General features: G+C 43.0%; 1 protein-coding gene across 2 annotated transcripts; it reads right to left on the reverse strand.

Annotated features, from left to right (window-relative positions):
- Positions 1-2,852: 2,852 nt before the first annotated feature.
- Positions 2,853-22,284, reverse strand: TAF12 (TATA-box binding protein associated factor 12). 2 transcript variants are annotated; one of them, XM_067725107.1, is made up of 7 exons: positions 22,155-22,266; positions 14,996-15,080; positions 14,018-14,269; positions 12,283-12,360; positions 8,854-8,968; positions 4,794-4,882; positions 2,853-3,331 (listed from the first exon to the last, which is right to left on the reverse strand). In XM_067725107.1, exons 2-7 carry the CDS (start codon positions 15,065-15,067, stop codon positions 3,296-3,298), a joined length of 642 nt encoding a protein of 213 aa, XP_067581208.1. In that variant the 5' UTR covers positions 15,068-15,080; positions 22,155-22,266; the 3' UTR covers positions 2,853-3,295. The 2 variants fall into 2 exon arrangements, with proteins under 2 accessions (XP_067581208.1, XP_067581209.1); XM_067725108.1 differs by lacking the exon at positions 14,996-15,080 and having other exon boundaries at positions 22,155-22,284.
- Between the last annotated feature and the right edge of the window lie 629 nt (positions 22,285-22,913).

Consider the following 22,913-nt stretch of genomic DNA (forward strand, 5'->3'; position numbering starts at 1 on the left):
CAGGCTGAAGAGAGGTGGGAAGCCCAGAGCCAGCCTGCTGGGCCTCCCACACTATGTACCACCTCCCCCCGCCCCCCGCAAGACACACACATGGCGGCCTCCAAAGCATGAGCACTGGACCCCATCACTAGGCCTGAGGGCTGTCCACCCCCAAGCTTACCCTGCTCATCTCCGGCCATTCTCTCCTCATGTGGCACCTTGTGCTTTAGCCACAGTGATGCAGTGACTTCTTTACACCTCCGGACCTTTGCATGCGCTGTCACTCCCACCTCTGTCCCCACAGGACCTGGTGAGATAGTTTAGAGCACAGTTAAGAATGCAGGTTCTGGAGTCAGAGGGACTTGGTTGAAATCTCAGCACCAACACTACTACCTGTGTGATCTTTTTTAAAAATTAATTAATTAATTTTTGGCTGTGTTGGGTCTTCGTTGCTGCGTGCGGGCTTTCTCTAGTTGTGGCAAGTGGGGCCTACTCTTTGTTGCGGTGCGCGGGCTTCTCATTGCAGTGGCCTCTCTTGTTGCAGAGCACGGGCTCTAGGTGCGCAGGCTTCAATAGTTGTGGCACGTGGGTTCAGTAGTTGTGGCGCACGGGCTTAGTTGCTTCGCGGCATGTGGGATCTTCCCGGACCAGGGCTCGAACAGGGAAGAACAGGGAAGAATCTGCCTGCCTGGTTGGCAGGCGGATTCTTAACCACTGCGCCACCAGGGAAGTCCTACCTGTGTGATCTTGAGTAAATTACTTAAACTCTAAATTTTAGTTTCCTCATTGGAAAATGGGATTAAATGAGATATTGCAAACAAAGTGCTTGACAAACACTTGTTTCTTCAGGTCTGTTGGGAAAACAAGCTTATCCACAGAAGGTGCTTAGCATAAAACATGGCACTTAATACGGACTCTTACCAAGACCCTCCCAACACTGGAGCACAGGAATTCACCAGCCCTGCCACCCCTTGGGCTCCTCAGCATGTATTAAGTCCTACGTGTGCTCAGACTATGCTGGGCTCCGGGAATCAGGTGGGCCTGGTTACTTAGCAAGATAGAGGGCGTCGTGCCCAGGGCGAGGGGCTGAGCTGCCCCAGGCACCAAGTCAGAAGACTCCCCACAAATCACCGGGTGACACCCCACTCTCCAGTACCCCCACCTCCAGTAACCACTTAAACAGCTGTCGGATTTCGCCCTTCTCTCCATTTCGTCACAAATACCTCAGTCCAGGCAACAACCTTCTCAGGAACCTCTGCTTCCACAAATACCCTCTCTTCCCCCTCCACTGTCTGGCCAGAGTGAGCTTTTCAAAACATCAACCTGAACGATCATGCTTCTGCTTAAAATCCTTCAATGGCTCCTGCTACTTTTGGGTAAAGGCCACTCTTTGCTGGGGCCTACGAAAGACACTGCAGGACCTGGCCCGTCTTGCCTCATCACACGGCATCGGGGCTGGCATACGTGCAGCTCTCTCTCCTTGAAAGTGATCCCCACGCCTTCCCCTGGGTTCCTCAAATTACAGCTCTACTGCTCAGACGCCCTCCCCAGCCCTGGGAGTCTCTTCTTTGCAGCCCTGGTCATGGAAGCAGTTTTCCTTTCACTCAGGGGCAGGTCGCTCCCTGTTTTCATTCATCATTGCAGGCCATGCCTGGCATGGGCAGGGGCAGAGCTTATAAATACTCGCTGAATGAACAAGCCGCTCAGTATACATACAGGACAAGACGACTAGCTGGATGAAGCCATTCACCTGTCATGCAGCTGATCAAGAACTGAGGTCTTTTGACTCTACCTAGCTCTTTGCATTAAACTGCCCTGATTCCCCTGTCCCCTTCTGTCCTCAGTGCAGGATTCAAAACTAATTCTGGATTCCTTCCTGGCTGCCAAGGCCAATGACTCGCTCCTACTGCAGGAACTTGGCAGAAGGCCTTTTGCGGCTTGGTAATCACCAACAGAACATCCTTTGAGAGCGTCCCCCAGCGGCATCGGGAGGTTCTGGAGAAAGCAAAACCCTCCAGTATCTTCTTTCTGGTGGTAGGCCACAAGAGTGACCTGGTGGTTGAGGGAGAGGTGATGCCGGGGGGAGGGGAGAAGCTGGCTGCCTCTTGGGGCGCTCACTACGTTGAGACCTCAACCGAAAGCAAGGGTGACATCAGCACAGCTTTCAAGCTGCTCACTCAAGAGATCTAAGAGCTGTGAAGAGAGGGGTCATGGAGCCAAACCCAGGGTGGGAGGGAGTGAAAAGCAGGGTCCCACCACAGACCAAGCCTCAGGAGGCAGAGGCCCGAACCACGGCAAGGTGGATGTATCCATGCTGGTGGCCCCTGGGTGGAACAGCTACACTCCCTGAAGCCCACGGAACCCTCACAATCCACAAGGGCTCTGCCAGGAACATAACAGGATGATGCTAGCTGCCACTGAAGGTCATGACCCTGAGGTCTCAAGGGGCCTGGTTTCCTCTGCACGGTGGTAAAAATACTAGGATCAGGGACACCAACAGCTGAGAACAGAGAGAAACCTGCACAGAAAGGCCTTTCCCCAAGTCTACTGCCATCCTTTCTTAGCGTCAAGGATGAACTCCAGAAGTTCCGGAAGAGCAGGTCAGGAAAGGATTTCCCCAAATCAGGAGCCTCTTCAGGATGGGGCTCATGACAGAAGGTCACCCTGCTCGATTCTTATGGCAGACAATCTGGACTAAAAGTCCTACTGATGGTAAGGCCTTCCTTGGAGTAAAATAATGGAAAAGTTCCTGGGTTTTTTCCTCCATCACAGAAATGAATAATGGTGCTGCCATCTGCTGACTAGAGAGCTACATCCAGCCTTGCTTACCCTCCTCTGGCATTTCAAAGGCTGTAAGCCATGCACCCTGTGTCTTTCAATTAATAACTTCTTTATTCTGGAAAAGCAAATGAAAGTCATATTCATATAAACACTGACATTACAAAGTACAGGGAAAAGGGGGAGGGAGAAGGAAACAAAAACCTCTACAAATCCTGCTAATACTCTCTCACCAAACAAGACCATAATGCTTTTCCCCAATTCAATCACTTATATAATAAACCACAAATAACATCTTCTCTGGAAGATACACTGCTCCTCTTTGAGATGGCAGGAAAAAGGGACCAGAAGTTGGGGTAGGAGGCTTTATTCTTTTGGCAGATCCTCTCAGTCATTATAGATATTGCTGCACTGTTAATAAAAAATATATGCTTCTCTGTAAAGCATTAAAAAAAAAAAATCCAAGGATGAGATGGCTGAGGTCTCAGCTCAAGTATCTCCAAATACATTGTTGTCCATTCCCTGACCTTTCCGTGTGTTATTTCTTGGTTGTTTTCCGGATCAATGCCATTCTCTGAAAGGAGAGAGAAATAAGCAATTACACAGGTTAGAGTCAGGAACTTTCCAGGACATCCACGTGTGGCTACCAGGTAGCATGGTCTACACCACAGGCTGGACTCCTCAGGAACCTACAGGTACAGGGAAGCTCAGCAGTTCCTTCTAACTCAAGCACAGTCTGCGGGGCCCTAACACAAGTTTCCACAGGCCAGTGGACCCATTTCATTGACCAAAAGACCCCAAAAGCCCTATACTAGCAGGATGGCAAAAACAGTTAAAAGCAGAAGGTGACAGCTCCCGCCTTTTGGGGATTTAAGGGACAGGCCATCAAAACATGTGCTTTCTAGGCTTACCCCCTTCCCCTAATCTCCTTCTCTGATGATGGAAAAAATAAGGAAGAGGGCTCTGTTTTGAGCCTGTTGCCAACACGCAAAGGGAGCTGACATTCCTCACTTGATAGCCTGCAATGAAGGAAACTGACCCTAACAATTTCCACCATAACCCATCAGGGAAACATTCAGATCATGGGTTTCAAATCTTACTATTACCAGCCACTGGCCAAATTAATGACTTGCTTTGCTCACCCTTTTTGACTAAGAGATTGTTTGAACATTATGATATTGGTTGATTGATAAATAAATAAATAGGGCTGAAAAGTGGATAATTTGAGAGCCGAGCCAAATGACCATCTACTGCCTGGAGGGACTTCCTTCTGAACAACACTGCAGTCCTTCAATTCCGGCTATTGGCGGTCTCCTTGTAGGGCTTCCTCTGTGAGCTCTGTAAACATACCCACTCCAGAGATCCCAGGCTACGGAAAAGCGAGGTACACTCAGCCAGAACTGCCCGACTGTGGAACATCAAGCTTGAAAAAGCCCACTTTTCAAATCAGAGTAGCCAGTTAAACTAAGACTTGTCAAATGGAGGCCAACATTGCTATGAGACTGACCAATGACTGGGACAGCTTGTTCCCCAGTAGAAGTGGAGACAGGTTCTCTTACTGACCCCTCAGTTCTGCAGTAAGAGGGACGGAGAACAAAGGTTAAGCTGGGGCAGAGGCCAGACGCCTGGCAGAGAAGCTTGGGTGCTACCTCCTAGCACAAGTACAGCATATTTCTGCTTTGCTTAAACTGCCCTCTAGTCGGAGGGCCCTAGATGATGTTCAAATCAGCAACAATGAAGGAAGATTTCTTTAAAGAGATGTGGAGGGGGCGAGTTCCATACAGGTTAGAAAAACCTAGAATCAACAGCTTTAAGTGGCACCCATTAGAGTTGAGAGAAAAAACTGAGACCCCATATGGGAACAAAAAAGCACCTAGGAAAAATCTGGCTGATCTCCCGTACAGCCCTGCTGCCTCTTGCCCTCTCTGACATTTGGAGGAAATGACAACCACAGTGATGGTAGCTGTGTGCATTCTCTCTGAGACACAGCTCAAGGGATCAGCTGTGGCTGGCCCGAGACTCTGAAGCCTTCTCACCTGTTTGTGAGCTTCTGTGGTGCAAGCTTTTTTGTAGGGTCGTATTTCTTCAGAGCCAAACCCTGGGATCCACATGTTCCACTGGCGTTCTGTAAGAAAGAAGCCCACACAGAGATAAGGGGACCAGGAAGGCAGTGTCAAGGTGCAGTGTGACCCTCAGACAAGGGTCAGGGAGGACTAATCTGGGCAATCAACTGTACTAATTAACAGTAACTCTGCAGAGGGGCTCTATGAGACACAAATGGGGGAATCACATATGGTACCTCCAAGGTTTTAAAGGACACTATTTGACCTTCTGGCAAAGAAATAAGAGGTAAATGCGTCAAAACTTTGAGTGTGGAGCCCTAAGGTTTCCATGCAGCTCTTCAGGAAAGGAAAGTTATTTGTTTCTTCAATAAAAAGTTATTTGTTTCTTCTGTCTTACCCCTATGCTCAAGGTAACCCCTCTCAAACTGAAAGGAGGAGTAGGAAGAGAAAGGCATTCTTTGCAATCTGGAGTTAAGAGCCAAGCCCCAGTTCTGCTGCTTCACTGTGGAGCAATATGACGTTGGTCTCAGTTTCTTCACCTTTTTTATATGGTAGTAACAACAGAAATAACCACCTGATAGGATGGTTGAGAGGCTTCAATGGCATAATGCAATCCCAGAGCCTGGGATAAATACATAGAGAGACAGATACAGACACAGGTATGTCCACGCCACAGCTCCATGTCCTTGTGCCACTGGATATGACCATCCCTGTAAGACTGTCACTACAAGTTATCAGAGGGCAGAGATTTGGTTTTTCCACTTTTTCAGTAACTGGCATAGCCACATGGCCCCCTAAATCCACATATAAAAGTGTACTCGACTTCCCTAGTGGCACAGTGGTTAAGAATCCACCTGCCAATGCAGGGGACACGGGTTCAAGCCCTGGTCCAGGGAGATCCCACATGCTGCAGAGCAACTAAGCCCACGTGCCACAACTACTGAGCCTGCGCTCTAGAGCCCACGAGCCTCAACTACTGAGCCCACATGCCACAACTACTGAAGCCCACGCGCCTAGAGCTCGTGCTCAGCAACAAGAGAAGCCACCGCAATGAGAAGCCTGCGCACCGCAACGAAGAGTAGCCCCCACTTGCCGCAACTAGAGAATGCCCATACACAACAACGAAGATCCAACACAGCCCAAAAAAAAAAGTGTACTGCACTTTAAGTACATCCAATATAAAAAAAAAAATTATACTTACACAAGATTATTTAGGGAATAAATCTCTACTCAAAAGGAGTTACAATGGGGACTCCTTTATCATGCTCCCCTAGAGCACTGAAAACATTTGTTTTGCAAATTTGATTTGCCCCAGACAGGCACTTACTTAAAATCAAATTGAATATTAGTGGTTTTATAGTTATACTTTGTGTCTAATGCATAGCAAATATTGTGTGAATGAATGATTCATGGTTGGTTCTAGAATAATTTTATATACAGCTCTCTTCCAATATTGCTTTGAAAATAAAAATGAAACTTTCTGCTAATAATTTGTTGTCAGTACTTGAAGGTGACACTAAGATTATTCTCTGGGAATTACACTTTACAATCAACACAAAGTGGATCAGGATATGGATATGCAAAGTCACTTTAAAGAGAGTGGCTACCAGGCATGAATGCAAACATGTAAGTACGTGTAACTATATATTTAAATAAGTGTGTACAGTTGACCTTTGAACAAGGCAGGGGTCAGGGGCGCCAACCCTCCCTGCACTTGAAAATCTGCGTATAACTTATAGTCAGCCCTCCAACCATGCTGTTCCTCCATATTCACAGATTTAACCAACTGTGGATTAGGTAGTACTGCAGAATTTCCTACTGAAAAAAATCACCAATAAGTGGACCGTGTGCAGTTCAAACTCGTGTTGTTCAAGGGTTAACTGTATTTATATTTTATATAATATTAATAGAATAGCAACAACATTTAGTGAATAAAATGTGTAATAAAATGGCTGGGACAAAGCAGCATTGTGCAAAGCATTCTATGTTCATGATCTCATTTAACTTTCATATTTATGAAGAAAGATCCTGTCTCAAAAATACACATATTGAATATACTGAAGATACATTCTTGCAAGGAAACATTACGTGCATAATTGACTCAGTAATTCTGAAAAGTAATTACCATGAAAAGTAATCAAATGATCTTCACTTCAGACAAATCAAATGGAACATATGTCAGGTGTAATCACAATATAAATATTCATGCACTGTATAGCATTTATGGTAATATATATGGTAACATATGTGTATGTGTAATATGTGTGTATTTACATATACACGTTTATAATAGATTCTGATTAAAATATATCGTGGGGACTTCCCTAGTAGTCCAGCGGTTAAGACTCCACACTCCCAATGCAGGGGGCCTGGGTTCAATCCCTGGTCGGGGAACTAGATCCCACATGCCACAACTCAGAGCCTGCATGCCGCAACAAAAATATACCGCATGCTGCAACTAAGACCCGGCACAGACAAATAAATAAATAAATATTTTTTAAGAAAGAAATGTTATTAAAAATATATATATATTGTGGAAATGCAAAAAATATATATATATATATACACATATTGAACACATATTCAAGTAAAATAGGTTAGGAGATACATAAGTTAATCAGTTTAGTAACCCTGAACATTTACATTCAATTAAACCTAAAGATAATGAACTAGTATGAATATATACTCTACAAATAAATATGCTTAATGTAAAAAAAACACACAGAAATAAAGAAAGACCATGTCAATCAGAAGGGGAGGTTATTCAACTATTCAAGTATAGAAAATAGCCGGGTCAGAAGCAAACACTGGCAGTGCCCATCCCAGCCCATCCAGAAGAGAGCCATCAAGAGTTTACAGCCTCGCTGGCAAGCTTATCCTTGCTGGGCGCGGGGCAGGGAAGTTGTGGGCAGCAGCCCTAGATGGTTAACACCAGGTTCCCTAATTCCCCAAACCCTGATCCCGGGCCTCCCACATGCTGCGGAGTGGCTGGGCCCGTGAGCCATGGCCGCTGAGCCTGCGCGTCCAGAGCCTGTGCTCCACAGCAGAAGAGGCCACAACAGTGAGAGCCCTGCGTACCGCAAAAAAAAAAAAACACTCTCAGCCCCAGCCACCACCTGACTTCAATCACATGAGAGATCCTTAGCAAAGCTGCCCAGCTAAGCCCAGTCCACCCCCAGGCCCATGAACAAAATGAACAACTGTTACTGTTTTAAGCCATGTTTGTTACACAATAATAAATAATTGAAATGGCTGTCTTTTGCTATTAATATCAGCAATGTTAACCAGAAGTGTGTTATTTATCCCACCTCCACTACCAGCGCCTCCTGGAGCAGTATCTCCCTGACACTGGGAAGGAAGCTTTCAGCCATGGGCTGATCTGCACTCAATCCCTTAATATCTTCTGCCTCATTCCCTTGGCCTGACTGTCTTTGTAGTCACAGACTGTCCCCTTTCTTTTGATCACACTGCAACCAATGTAGGGGGGTAGCTTATTCATTTCCAAGTGATTACAATTATCAATGTTAGATGAGTATCTCCCAGAAAAACCCAAGCTCAAATTTAGTGTCTATTAAGTAGAACAGCAGAATACAAAATTATATGTACATTATGGATATAATGTTCTTGAGAAAAATACATCAATAAGCTAAAAACTGGAAGGAAAATACCATTATATGTATGGTAGAGATATAATAGCTACATTTACTAAGCTCTTACTTTGTGCCAGTCACTTTACGAACATAACCCATAATCCTCACAACGACCCTGTAAGGAGGGTATTATGATCCCCGCTATAGAAATAAGGAAACCAGCTCTAAGAGAAAGTAAGTAGGAAGGATGAGGTGGTACAGTTAGAAAGTGGCACACCCAATGCTAGGGTTCATTCCCCCTACCATGCATGGATTTCTCTTTCCTGTTTAATGCTACTATGGCCTGAATACATAAATCCCAGAGCCCAGAAGTCTGATCCTGGCATGAAGGTTCCTGGAGGAGCAATAGTGTGGATACCTCAGGGAGAAACGAGACCACATACCTAGATGCAGCTGGACATCTTTCACCTCCAGGGTGCTGGACTTGCGATGCCGAGCAAGCTGGCACGCTGCTGTCACCACGCTCTCGATAAAATCATCAGCAATCTGCAGCAGCATCTGGGGGAAAAAAAGTGGGGGAGAGTAACCACGACACTGGCAGGGTAGGCTCCTGTTGCTTGGACAACTGTATCTGCTTGAATCACATATTCAGTCAGGTTTTCTAACAGAAGGCCCGGAATCAGCATTTGAGCGAAGGTGGGGAAGAGGAGTGAGGACCACAAGAGAAACACATTAGCTCATTAACCAGGTTGAGAGAAACTCACACCCTTCTGAGGATGTACTTTCCGTACTTTCTACCTAGCAGCGATCAACCAGCCCAACCCTTACCCTCTCCGCATCTTCTTATGAATTAGGTAGGAAAATAAATGTGAATCATTAAATCCTCACTCCCTCGTATTCTCTTAAAGCATTTTTATTTCCATTATCTCACCTAGTCCTTATAATTATCCTGTGAAAAAAATGGGGCACAGATTTTACCCTAACTCCATAGAGGAGGATGCTAAGATTCAGGGAGATTAACTTGTTCATGGCCATGTAACTATTAAGCAGCAAAACCAGGATTCAACCTCAAGGTTCTGAGTCCAAAACCTGGATTCTTTCCAGTTTATTATCAATTATTCCTAGACTGTGTGAAGAGCAAAATCAGAATTCTGAAGTTAAAAATCTACATTAAAAAAACGGAAATTTTGATCAGTGAATACCTTCCTCATGGCTTCCTCTGCTGACCAGAAAAATAAAATAAAATAAAAGTACAACCATAGTTATAAACATTCCTTGTTCTGCTGGACTATCAATGCATTGTCATCTTTCCTACAGAACCAAATGGATACCATCTAAAGGAAAGATTTCTAATTAAACATGGCAGATCAACTCTAAAAATGACCTCCTCTCCTTCCCTACACCCATTAAAATAACAACAAAGGAAAAAAACAAAAGACATATAAATCCACAAAGACAAAAAGATAGGAGAGAAAACCTTAATGGACAAGATATTCCAATAAACTTTTAAAGTAAATTTTTGTTAAAGAGGTAACAAAGGAAGAATGGGAACTGACCTAGCAGACAGAAGGTATAACACAAATGCACGCAGAGGGGACGCCAATGAGAACGAACTGATTTGCCCTTTGCAACTCCTAAGAGATCCAGGATTTGAATGTGTCATTAACCACAGAAGACTGGACTGAGGTATGGAACTAAAAACTGGACAATTGTTACATGTCTGTACAGAGTAGTCCCCCAACCCCCACACTTCAAAAGCAGCCAAGTGACTTCCCACACGTACCTGACCCAGAACACAGTCGGTTTACTCCCCAGAAAAACTGAACAGGAGTGGCTATGGATGAGAGTACACCAGACACAGCAGAGACAAGGGAAAGACACAGTCCCTTTCTCTTGCCTTGCTTCCGGGATGTTAGAAGCTAGAGATAAACCCTCCAGATAGGAGACTAAAGGATTTTTCTCTGCATATACTAAGTGATTCCAGAGGAAAGACTTACAGATACTGATTAGGGAATGCCCCATTAAGAAGGTTGACTATGGACAAATTATTCTGAAGTGAAGCCAGTAGTATGCTGGAGCCAGATTAGATGAGGTCATGAAGGCCAATTACATGCATTTCTTCCCAATCCTGCATTCAGTGACAACATGTTGATAGCTTAAAATAGGGCATAGTGAGAATATTTACACCACAGAAATCAGGAAATGCTAAAAGTCAGAGTCTTTTTCTCCACAGAGCTGGTTGTTAAACATTTACCAATACATGACTGGGCGAAGACCATCAGTCAGTAAGTTCTGCTTCAAATCAGGTTTTTAGTGGCTCATTCTTTAAGAATGGATAGCCAGAATCACCAGACATTTGAAGAAAGTCTCCAACACTAAAAGGAAAATAAACAAACCAAAGGGGAAAAAAGGGACCCAGAGGAAACAAAGACAATGCAGGGAAAAGAAGAAAATGTCAAACAACGTAATTAATATCCTTAGAGAGAAAAATAAGATACTACAACTGTAAAATAAGAACAGAATGGCTTAGGGAAAAAAAAAGTCAACAAGAAAAAGTTCATGGAAATTAAAATTTTTATTATAAAAGAAAGTTAAAATTTAGAAGACAAACTAAGGAAAATCTCCCCAGCAAGTAGAATTTAGAATTACAAAGAAATGAAAAAAGAGAAAAGATAAAAAAACCTAAGAGGATCAATGCAGAAGATCCAACATCCAACCGTCATTACACACAGAAAGAAAAAAAGCAGAGAAGAAATTATCAAAAAACTAAGATTAAAAAAATGGAACCTTCATACACAGCTGGTGGGAATGTAAAAGGATGGAATGCTTTATAAAAACAGGAAGTTCCTCAAAGGAAAAACACAGAGTTACAATATGACTCACCAATTCCAGTCCTAGATATATATCCAAGAGAAATGAAAATGCATGCCCACAGAAAAACTTGTACATGAATTAAGAAAAAGAAAGAGGGGCTTCCCTGCTGGTGCAGTGGTTAGGAATCTGCCTGCCAATGCAGGGGACACGAGTTCGAGCCCTGGTCCGGTAAGATCCCACATGCCATGGAGCAACTAAGCCCCTGTGCCACAACTACTGAGCTTGCGCTCTAGAGCCCGCGAGCCACAACTACTGAGCCTGCGTGCCACAACTACTGAAGCCTGTGCGCCTAGAGCCCATGCTCCGCAATGAGAAGCCTGCACACCACAACGAAGAGTAGCCCCCGCTCACCGCAACTAGAGAAAAGCCTGCATGAAGACCCAATGCAGGGCTTCCCTGGTGGTGCAGTGGTTGAGAGTCTGCCTGCCGATGCAGGGGACACGGGTTTGTGCCCCAGTCCGGGAGGATCCCACATGCCGCAGAGCGGCTGGGCCCGTGAGCCATGGCCACTGAGCCTGTGTGTCCGGAGCCTGTGCTCCGCAACAGGAGAGGCCACAGCAGTGAGAGGCCCGCGTACCACGAAAAAAAAAAAGACCCAATGCAGCCAAAAATTAAAATTAAAAAAAAAAGAATATTACTTAGAAATACAGAGGAATGTTCTAGAAACAATTAAAATTGTTGAAAGTGACTGCCTGTGAGTAGCAGCCTATACCCTTTTTGACAGGCAAAAGTAGCAATGCTGTTAGCTATAAAGTGCTAGGCATTCTCCTAGGTGATTTGTATAAGTTATTCATGGGACCCTGACAATAACCCTGTAGATAAATAATGTCATACCTTACCAACACAGGAGGAAGCTGAGTCTCAGAAAAGTTAACTGACCCACCGACAGAGCCAAGTCTCAAATTCAGACTTGTCTGCCTCTATAATCTGTGCTCTTAATGGCTATTCTATACTATTTCTCAGGGACACAGTCTCTAGGGTACCCAATCCCAACTTACCTCCTCCACATCTTCATCCAGTTGCTCATTAGGATCCACTTCTCTTACTAAGTCTTGTAATTTCTTCTTGGTCAATACCTAAAGTTAATTGGGAGAACATTTTTTTCAGCCAAGTAGCAAAGAAACAAACACCTCATTACCCTATAATGAAAGGCTATCAATTTGTTGGGTTTGGTTTCTACTTTCCAAAGAATTATCAGTCTGGCTTACTTGGTGCTATTACTACAAGACTATAGTCTCAAGACAGAAGTAGCCTAGGGAAAGGCAGAAAGAGCAATATGGAAGAGAGGCCAACATCTGTCAGGTAGTTTTAGTAAACTCTACATTAATCTGCAATTTTCTGACCACCACAAGTTGTACAGTGCCCCTGCTGCCTTTGGACAAGCTCTTCTACCCTTCTTCCTACCTGCTCAGCTCACAGTGCCTCCTTTCTGACGCTCTCCCAGCCCACCCAGGTGAAAGCAACCACTTCCTCCTTTGGCCTCCACTGTACCCTGTGTGCCCTCCTATCATTGTGTACATTTATAAACTTGCCTGTTTCTGACTTAATAGGCTGAAGGCTCCTTGAGGGCAGGGAACACGTGTTCATCTCTGTATAACTAAATATCGATATTTGTGAAAGTATGTACAACTATGATCCCTCTTTCATAAAGGAAATGTTATACCACATATATATGCCACTAAATAAGGATCAAAAGACATACACTAAAATGCTAACCATAGTTATTTTGGGGTGGTGGTAGAATTTGGGGCTATTATTCTTTCTCTTTTTCCAAAGCTTCACGATAAGCATTGCATGACATTGGAAATAAGGAAAAAATAATAATTTTTAAAATAAATATTTGTTAATAATGTCTCAGACCTATCCATTCAACCATCACTTAATTCAAGCCTTTGCCACATATCTTGATTTACTGCAAAAGTCTTAGACTTGCTGTTCCTCCCAGTCTGCCCCCTTTCCTACCTTTCTTGTCCCCTTACTGTCAAGTTAATCCTCCTAAGATATACAACTTTTATTATGTTACTTTCAAGCTTATTAAATATTTGCAAAGATTGTTTATTGACTAAAAGTTCCAACGGAAACTGACTAGCATAGGCCTAGTATGTTCTGCCGTAATCCTACCTATACAATTTTATCTCCTGCTCTTCTCCAACACCACACCCATCATGGGTTGGTCTCCTGAATACCTGCCCAATCCTCCCCCATTCTCTTGAACTGTTGTCTCCTCATCCTATTCTACCCAGCCTACAAGGTCCAAGTCAAGAGAGTATACTTATTTCTTATGGCTCTGGAGGACAGAATCAGGATCATGGGTAGAAAGAGGGGGTCAGATTTTAGAATCACTGCAGAAAATAAAGGCAGCAGCTAGATGAACTAGGAGAAAAGACTGGAGGCAAGAGTACTTTTATTACAGGAATAATGAATAATGAATCCATTAATTATTTAACTATTTTATTTTATTTAACAAGTATATAGCATATATATTTATATATAAAAACCTGTCACAGACAAGCTGTTGTGTCAGTGCATGTATATATGGATGTATGTATATGTATATGCATACACACACTTAAATACTACAAAGTAAAAACTGATAAATGTACATGATATTTCGATAAAGAACTTGAGAAGTCTGAGCGGAAGAGGCAGCAGCTGAGATGGACATCTCTCAGAGTGTTATTGCTTCAAAGAACAGATAAGAGGTGCCCACAGAGAACAAAAAGCGGATGATACCTGATTGTTTTCAGGGCTGAGACGCCCTCCTGTCCCAGGAGTGCCTGGGATCTTTACCACTGTAGTGCTATTGGCCATGGAGCCTTGTGGAGGGGTGCTAGCTGGTTCCGGTTTTATTGATGAGAAATTGGACAGGTTGATTAGGGCTGAGGGGCCAAACTGGTTCATAATCTGCCGCGCTTTGGACTTCAGCTCATAGAGCTTATCGAGATCTTGTTTCTTTTTGGAGCTATGAGGACCAAGGCCAATCAACTGTAGAAGAAAAACAAGAGAATTAGCTCTGGAAGTACATGTAATAAAGGATGAGTTTTAAAAGTAAAATTCTATGAGGCCTGTCAGACTTTGAAGGGTCTTCATTTGATACCTGCACATTGAAAATGGAGGGAATGAAGAATGTTCATTGCTCTCACCTGATATTTAGAAACCATCTCTTCTCCAAAAGCTAAATAAAATAGTCCACACAAGTGAAATAAAGAAGTAAATGAAATGAGGAATCTTATGTACAAAAATAAACTAGAATGAGCAAGACATTTTTGAAGACTTTGTAAAAATAGAATACTTGGTTAATTGTAAAAATAGAATACTTGGTTAAGTACTACATGCATTATTTTTGAACATCAAATAATGCTAAACTCAAATAAATCATGGCACAATCACATACTTGAAACCTAGTCACAAAACTTCAGAAAACAGATTAGTTCATTTTGGTGTTTCAAAACATGCTTAAGTCTATGTCAGGGCCTAATAAACACAGTTTTTAGCAATTGTTAAAAGTAAGCTCTTCACTGTCATCAAGGGCAAATTTTCTCTGAGTGTTAGCAATCTTTAAATACATGCAGAGTCCCTAGGCTGGAGTAGCCAAGACTTCTAAATTTTAGAGCCATGAGGCTGACTCCGTGGACATCAGCTTTGGTGTCATCAAGATCAGAAGCACATTCAGGAAGTTCCACCCACAGTGACCTCAAGGAGCTTACTTACAGCTATCTGAGTGTCTAGATCTTTAATTACATCAGCAACGGCTGTGAGCCCGGTGAAACGAGAGGCAGCCATTTTCAAAAACTACCTGTAAATGAACAACTGGCATCAAGCACCACCCTTGCCACAGAACCATTTCAGTTGCATGGCCTGCACATCTTCAATGACCAGAATGCAGGCAAACTGACTGTGGAGAACATTTCCTTATTCCAACTGGGCACCAAGAAAAACATCTCCATTTCTTTCATATACAACTTTTAAAATTAATTAATGATGACAATAGTAACATTAAGACTCTCTTCCAATAAAATGAATGTACTATTGTTAGAGATAAGCTAGCAGCATATGAAATACTTTATTGGCCGAAACTGTGGAATTTGAACCTGCAAGAATCATGGCAATGTTTTCAGAACTTGATAAAGCTTAGCAACCTGAATGAGTATCTGTATCTTGCCCCTACTGCTGAGTTCCTCTCCAACAAATTGTCTAACTCTCTAATACAAGAAATCATCTTCTCCTGGTTTACCCTTAATAAAAGCAACTAACTACGCACTGGTTAAATGATCAAGAGAAACTTGTTGGCCAAGAGCCCGCTGAGGGGGGCAGCACAGCATCAGGATTACTTTTTTTTAAAACCATATGTGGTCCACGTCTCCTTTTCCCTTACCCACAAATCTTACCAATGGAAGAAATGGGAAAGGAAAAGATTGTTAACATGGTAACAGTTGCCCTAATGTTATAAAAGCAAACTAGTTGCGCTGCAACTAGAGAAAACCCATGCGCAGCAACGAAGACCCAACGCAGCCAAAAATAATAAATAAATAAAAGAGTCCATATTGTATGACTCCAGTTATGTAACATTTTTGTTTTCCTTTTTTTAAAAATTAATTAACTAATTAATTAGGTTGCACCAGGTCTTAGTTGTGGCAGGCAGGCTCCTTAGTTGCAGCACGTGGGCTCCATAGTTGTGGCAGGCAGGCTCCTTAGTTGTGGCATGCGAACTCTTAGTTGCAACATGCATGTGGGATCTAATTCCCTAACCAGGGATCGAACCCAGGCCCCCTGCTTTGGGAGTGTGAAGTCTTATCCACTGCACCACCAGGGAAGTCCCCTATATAACATTTTTAAAATGGCAAATTTTACAAACAGAAGACAGATTAGTGAGGTTGTCAGGGACTGGGTGGGAGGGAGGGAGGTGTGGTTATAAAAGGCAATATGAGGGGCGCTTGTGATGGAATTGTTCAATATCTTGATAGTGATGATGGATAAATGAACCTATAAAAAGTGATGAAATTGTATAGGACTTAGTACTCATACACATATAAGCAAACAAGTGCAAGTAAAACGGGAAATCTGAATAAGATTGTTGGGTTGTATCAATGTTGATATCCTGCTTCTCAAATTATACAACAGTTTTGCAAAATGTTACCGTTGGGGGAAACTGGTGGTGCAAAGTGCAAGGGATCTCTGTATTATTTCTTTTTTTTTTTGCGGTACGCGGGCCTCTCACTGCTGTGGCCTCTCCCGTTGCAGAGCACAGGCTCCAGACGCACAGCCTCAGCGGCAATGGCTCACGGGACTAGCCGCTCCGCAGCATGTGGGATCTTCCTGGACCGAGGCACGAACCCGTGTCCCCTGCATCGGCAGGTGGACTCTCAACCACTGCGTCACCAGGGAAGCCCTGTATTATTTCTTACAGATTCATATAAATCTACAGTTATCTCAATTTTTAAAAATTGGAAAAACAATATTCTCAAGAATAAATAATACCCTTCTAAGGATGACTTTACAAAGCTCAGGAGCCATCAAAGAAAAGACTAATATGTTTAATTACACAAACATAAAAATGTCTGCATGGCAACAAACATAACAAACAAAGTTAAAGGACAAAAGACAAACTAGCAAAAATATATGCAAGATATATCAAAGGACTAATTTCTTTTATATATAAAAAATAACTACAAATCATTAAGTACCAACTACCCAATAGAAATATTGTGAAGGGCTTCCCTGGTGGCGCAGTGGTTGAGAGTGTGCCTGACGATGCAGGGGACACGGGTTCGTTCCCCGGTCTGGGAAGATCCCACATGCCACGGAGCGGCTGGGCCCGTGAGCCATGGCCGCTGAGCCTGCGCGTCTGGAGCCTGTGCTCCGCAACGGGAGAGGCCGCAACAATGAGAGGCCCGTGTACCGCAAAAAAAAAAAAAAAAAAAAAGAAATTCAAATGGTTCTTAAAATAATGAAGTGATCCTTATTCTCATTCATAATAAAAATGCAAATTAAAACTACAACGTACTATTTATTCCCCATTTGGCAATGATGAAAAAGTTTTATAGGGACTTCCCTGGTGGTCCAGTGGCTAAGCCTCCACACTCCCAATGCAGGGGGCCTGGGTTCGATCCCTGGTCAGGGAACTAGATCCCACATGCTGCAACTAAGAGTTTTTCTTTTTTTTTTAACATCTTTGTTGGAGTATAATTGCTTTACAATGGTGGTTGCAACTAAGAGTTTGCATGCTGCAACAAAGATGCCGCATGCCGCAACTAAGACCTGGCACAGCCAAATAAAAAAATAAAAAATAAAATAAAATAAATAGTTTTATACATACTGTGTTTGAAAATTTTATGGAGCAATAATCATTTCATAAGTTGCTGGAGTGGGGGAATATAAATTAGTTACAGGTCTCTATAAAGAGCTACTTGGCTGTATCTACCAAAATAAGAAAAGCATATATTGTTTTAATCCCATAGTTCTATTTTTAGCAATTTATATTATAATTGAACTTGTATGTGAATAGAATACTATACATACAAGGAATTTCAACCTAAATGTCCATCAAAAGTGATATAGTTAAATAAACTACAATATAACTATATAATGTAATAGACTGAAAAAGAATGAGACTCATGAAAATATTATGCTAAGTGAAAGAAACCAGTCACAAAAGACTACATATTGTAGGATTCCATTTATATGAAATGTCCAGAATAGACAAATCTATAGAGACAAAAAGTAGATTAGTGGTTGCTAGGGCTGAGGAGTGGGGGAGAGGAATAGGGACTGACTTCTAATGTTTATGGAGTTTCTTTTAGGAGTGACAAAAATAATCTAGAATAGATTGTGGTGATGGTTGCACAATCCTGTTTGTAGCAAAAAACCACTGAACTGTATACTTTAAAATGATGAATTGTATAGTATGTGAATGTCTCAATAAACCTGTTTCTAAAAAATGAGGAAGCTCATGAAATGACCTTCAAGATACCCTGTTCATTTAAAATGCAAGGTTCAGAATAGTGAGGATAGGGACTTCCCTGGTAGCGCAGTGGTTAAGAATCTGCCTGGGGCTTCTCTGGTGGCGCAGTGGTTGAGAGTCCACCTGCCGATGCAGGGGACACGGGTTCGTGCCCCGGTCCGGTAGGATCCCACATGCCACGGAGCCACTGGGCCCATGAGCCATGACCGCTGAGCCTGTGCGTCCGGAGCCTGTGCTCCGCAACGGGAGAGGCCACAACAGTGAGAGGCCCGCGTACCGCAAAAAAAAAAAAAAAAAGACACATAATTACAAATGTATAAATTATTCCTGGAAAGATACATAAGAAGCTGAAAACAATGGTTGTCTTGAGGGGGATAGGAGAATGGTAGTACCTGGGGTGGTCCATGGGACCAAGGTGCGAGACTTATCTTTCATTGTATACCCCAAATTCTGTAATATGTGCATATGTAACCTATGAAAAAAATTAAACTACTATCTGGTTTGTTTCCACTGAAGAAATAGGTAATACTGACCCCTGTTTTTAAAATATAACAAAAAATATAGCAGTAGCAACAAAAATAAACCTTGACCTTTATTTCACACCTTATACAAAATATCAATAAATTAAAAACTGATCACAGACTTAAATGTGAAAATGTAAAACTATAAAACTTTTAGAAAACGTACGAGAAAATCTCCCTGACTTTGGGTCAGACAGAGTTTTTAGATACAACACCAAAAGCACAATCCACAAAAGAAAGAAATTGATAAAGTGGACTTAATCACAAAATAAAACTTCTGCCCTGCAAATGAAAACAAAAGACAAGTCTGAGACTAAGAGAGAATATTTACAAATCACGCATCTGACAACTTGTATCCAGGATATATATATAAAAGACTCTCAAAATTCAATAAGAAAACAACTCAATTAAAAAAATGGGTAAAAGATCTGAACTGATCCTTCAGCAAAGATTTACAGATGGAAAATAAACACATGAAAAGATGCCCAATATCATTATTCATTAGGGAAATGCAAAATAAAACCACAATGAGATACCACTAAGTACCTATTAAAATAACTAAAATTAAAAATAATATAGGGCTTCCCTGGTGGCGCAGTAGTTGAGAGTCCACCTGCCGATGCAGGGGACACGGGTTCGCGCCCTGGTCCGGGAAGATCCCACATGCCGCGGAGCGGCTGGGCCCGTGAGCCATGGCCGCTGAGCCTGCGTGTCCGGAGCCTGTGCTCCGCAACGGGAGAGGCCACAACAGTAAGAGGCCCGCGTACCGCAAAATAAATAAATAAATAAAATAAAATTAAGTCCATATATACAGATTTCAAAGTTTGTCTTCTGCCTCCAAAACACCTGTGTCACAGTGCAGGCTATAAACACTGCTGATGTACTACCTCCAAAGCACTTTGGGGCTTTCCACAAACACCTTTGGTCAAAAGTAGTATGTTCTATGTTCACATCAACTTTAACACAATGATCTTCTGATCAGGTACTTACTTAGAAATCCTATTCTAATAATTCAATTGATGCTAGAGCCACAAATGAGTGAAATAAGTAGTACAATTTGCAAATGTAGATGAGGATAACTCAGGAATAAACTATTATTAATTAAACCATCAAGTATTTTGAAATGGTGGTACGGCCATGCTTTACCTCATAATTTGGTGTAAGTTTTGACCACTTGCATTTAGTATAGGCACTTGCAAACAGTTTAGGCAAACCCACTGGGAACAAAGTTATTGCAGTTTCCCCAATCATCTAGTTCATGTTACAATAATTGTAAAGTTAATCCAATTTAAGCCCCTGTTCTTCAAATTGGTCTTTCTTGGCCTCCTAAATTTAAAATTAAATATGTCTTACTCCAATGTGAGGGAAAGTTCTATTCAGGTCCCATTTTTCTATCTTGAATATCTATGCTTCTTTAAAACACAGGAATTCAGTTCTCTTCAAATACTACACTACATAAATACCCTAATAAGTTATAGTACTTGATAGTAAGAGGAGTCTTTAGGAGGAGGGAGTGCTTTCATTCAATGCCATGCTTTGTATAACTATTACCTCTATTTTGCTGATGAGCAAGCTGAGACATGGCGAGGAATCCACTTAGAAAAACAGAAAAAAGTTTTAGTCAAACACATAACTGGGTTTGACTGTGGCTGGGCCACTTAGTAGCACGGGCTTTCAGGCAAGGAACTTAACCCTTCTGCACTGATTTCCTTACCTGTACAATGGGACTAACAATATCTAACTTGTGCGGCTGTAAGTGATAATTAAATGATTTAATATTTGAAAAGTGCTTATGATGATATCTGGTTAGTCTTTTTTTTTATTGGAATAAAATTGCTTTACAATGTTGTGTTAGTTTCTGCTGTATAATGAAGTGAATCAGTATTTGTATACCTATATCCCCTCCCTCTTGGACCTCCCTCCCCCCTCTCCCCCCATAGTCTGAGTAAGTTTCAGTAAAAGATATTACTGAAGAATGAAAGTGACTGGTCCAAGTTTCTCCACCATCCTTATCTAAAAGCAGCCATCTTCCCTAAATGCTTATGCTAAAAATAAAGGGTACATTTTACTTATTTGTGACTTTCTAAATGACTTACTATATTGTTAAGGGGGAAGGAGCTTCATTTAAAAGTTTCCTAACTCGTAAGTGACATTCATTGTATCAATGTCAATACAGTTAACAAGACCCAAAATAAAATACTAGAATTTGTAAAAACTTCCCTCTTGAGTTTGAAGTTAGAGCAAAGATTCTAGAAGCATGTTTTCAAGGAATATTAACCAAGCATCTCCTATCTACTATGCAGAGCAGGGTACTGTATCAAAATCATGATCTAATCAATCATTGCCTCACTGTAATCCTAAACCTTCTTTGGACTTTAACCTCCTTATATGTAAAATACGAGTTTAAAAAAGATTATCTTTCCGGGTCCTTCCATCTCTGCCATCCTCGTTTTTTGAGATGCAGAGATCTGTGCTCGGAGTTGGGTGGAATGGGATTTAAAGCACTTATCAAGTATACAGCTGAGTTCAAACTGCTTCACCTTTACAGCAGTGCTTCGCCAGAACGAAGCAGAAAACGAAGATGCTTCCAAGTGGGCTTCCTAGATTGTATCCGACACAAGATAAGCCTGCCAAAAGCCAAGTAGGCAGCGCAAAGGAGTCGTCTTTCCCTGAACACATCCTTTACGACCCTCGGTTCACCCAATATGAGAAAAAAAAAAAAAAAAAGGATCACTATATTTTTTCCGAACTCTCTCCCTTTCCCTTGGAGGCTGATCTCCTCACATCCATTGCCCCTTATAGTCTCCGCTTTTAGGAGCCAGTGTCCTCACAGCCCTGTTCCCTCAGGTACTTCGGAGTCTCCAAGCCCCGATCCCGTCCCCACAGAAGCCCGTCTTCACTGCCCGCTCCTGTTCTTCCCAAACCCAAGTGTTCTCTTACTGCTCCTGCCTCTCAGGAACCTAAGTCTTCGCCGCCCTGTTTCTGAATCCTTAGAAACCTGGGTCTTCACTGTCCCGCTCCTACCGCTTAGCAGTCCAAGTCCTCACGGCTCCGCTTTTACCTCTCAGGAGCCCGTGGCTTCACGCCCCGTTCTCTTCCGACCCTCTCCTCTTCGGAGCACTGGTCCTCACAATCCTGTCCCTCTCAGCCCACTTTCCCTCGGGTGCCGGCTAACTCCGTCCCCTTTCCCTAAGTCCCGCCTGGAGCCCAGGTCCCCACAGCCGCGTCTTCTCCGAGCCCCGAGCCCCTCAGTCCCGTCCCAAGAGCCCGATTCCTAACAGCCCCGTCTCCTCCACAATCTGGCTCTTGAAACACTGACCACTGTGGGTCTGGGTCCTGACTCCCTCCTCCCACTCTTCTTCCTTAACTGCCAGGGCCCAAGACTCACAGGCAGCAGCGTCTATCTCCCCATGATATGCGGAGACTGCCCCAGTGAAGCGCTCGTCTCAGCAGCCGGTCCGACTGCTCGGCCCTCCCCGAGTACTTCCGGCACCGCTCCCCGCCTCCAACCCGGAAACGCGCGGCTCTTCCGGCCGGCGGGCGCGCGCCTGGCTTGCACAGGCGCGGACCGCCCTCCGACACGTGGTCGATATTCATCGCTGTCGGTCAGCTCTGGCAGTTGGGCTTTTTCCTGTTTGGTAGTGTGAGCAAGCTCTGCGCCTTCTACCCGGCGTTACGAACCCAGCGCTAGCTATTTCTCCCCAAAATAGCCTGTTGTATATATTGCTAGCGTGACCGGTAACACGCCCTCGGATGGCCTAGAGGTCGCCATTTTTGGTTAGTGTCTTTGTCGTGATATGAGGACGGTAATATCTCCTGGGACCAACATTCCATAGATATCCTATTGGACCCCAACAGGAAAAACCTGGGGACAAGAGAGACCGGTTGTGGTTGTGATTTGGCAGTTAATAATAATTGAGCAATTGCTGTCTACCAGGAAATTTCCTATACACCTTACCTCCGATAAGTCAGTCATTTAATGATTTAAAGGAAACCTGTGAGAGGGACTTCCCTGGTCGTCCAGTGGTTAAGACTCCGCGCTTCCACTGCGGGGGGCGCGGGTTCAATCCCTGGTCGGGGAATTAAGATCCTGCATGCCGCGCGGCGCAGTCAGTAAATAAATAAATAAATAAATAAATGAAACCTG

Source organism: Pseudorca crassidens, chromosome 2, assembly GCF_039906515.1.
Source record: "Pseudorca crassidens isolate mPseCra1 chromosome 2, mPseCra1.hap1, whole genome shotgun sequence".
Classification (NCBI taxonomy): Eukaryota; Metazoa; Chordata; class Mammalia; order Artiodactyla; family Delphinidae; genus Pseudorca; species Pseudorca crassidens.

Coding starts and splice junctions, on each gene's coding strand:
- TAF12 (XM_067725107.1), bottom strand. CDS start 15,067: ATGGCTGCCTCTCGTTTCACCGGGCTCACAGCCGTTGCTGATGTAATT. Junction 14,270..14,995: donor ATCTAGACACTCAGATAGCT/GTAAGTAAGCTC, acceptor TTTCTTCTACAG/TTGATTGGCCTTGGTCCTCA. Junction 3,332..4,793: donor CCACAGAAGCTCACAAACAG/GTGAGAAGGCTT, acceptor CTCTCCTTTCAG/AGAATGGCATTGATCCGGAA.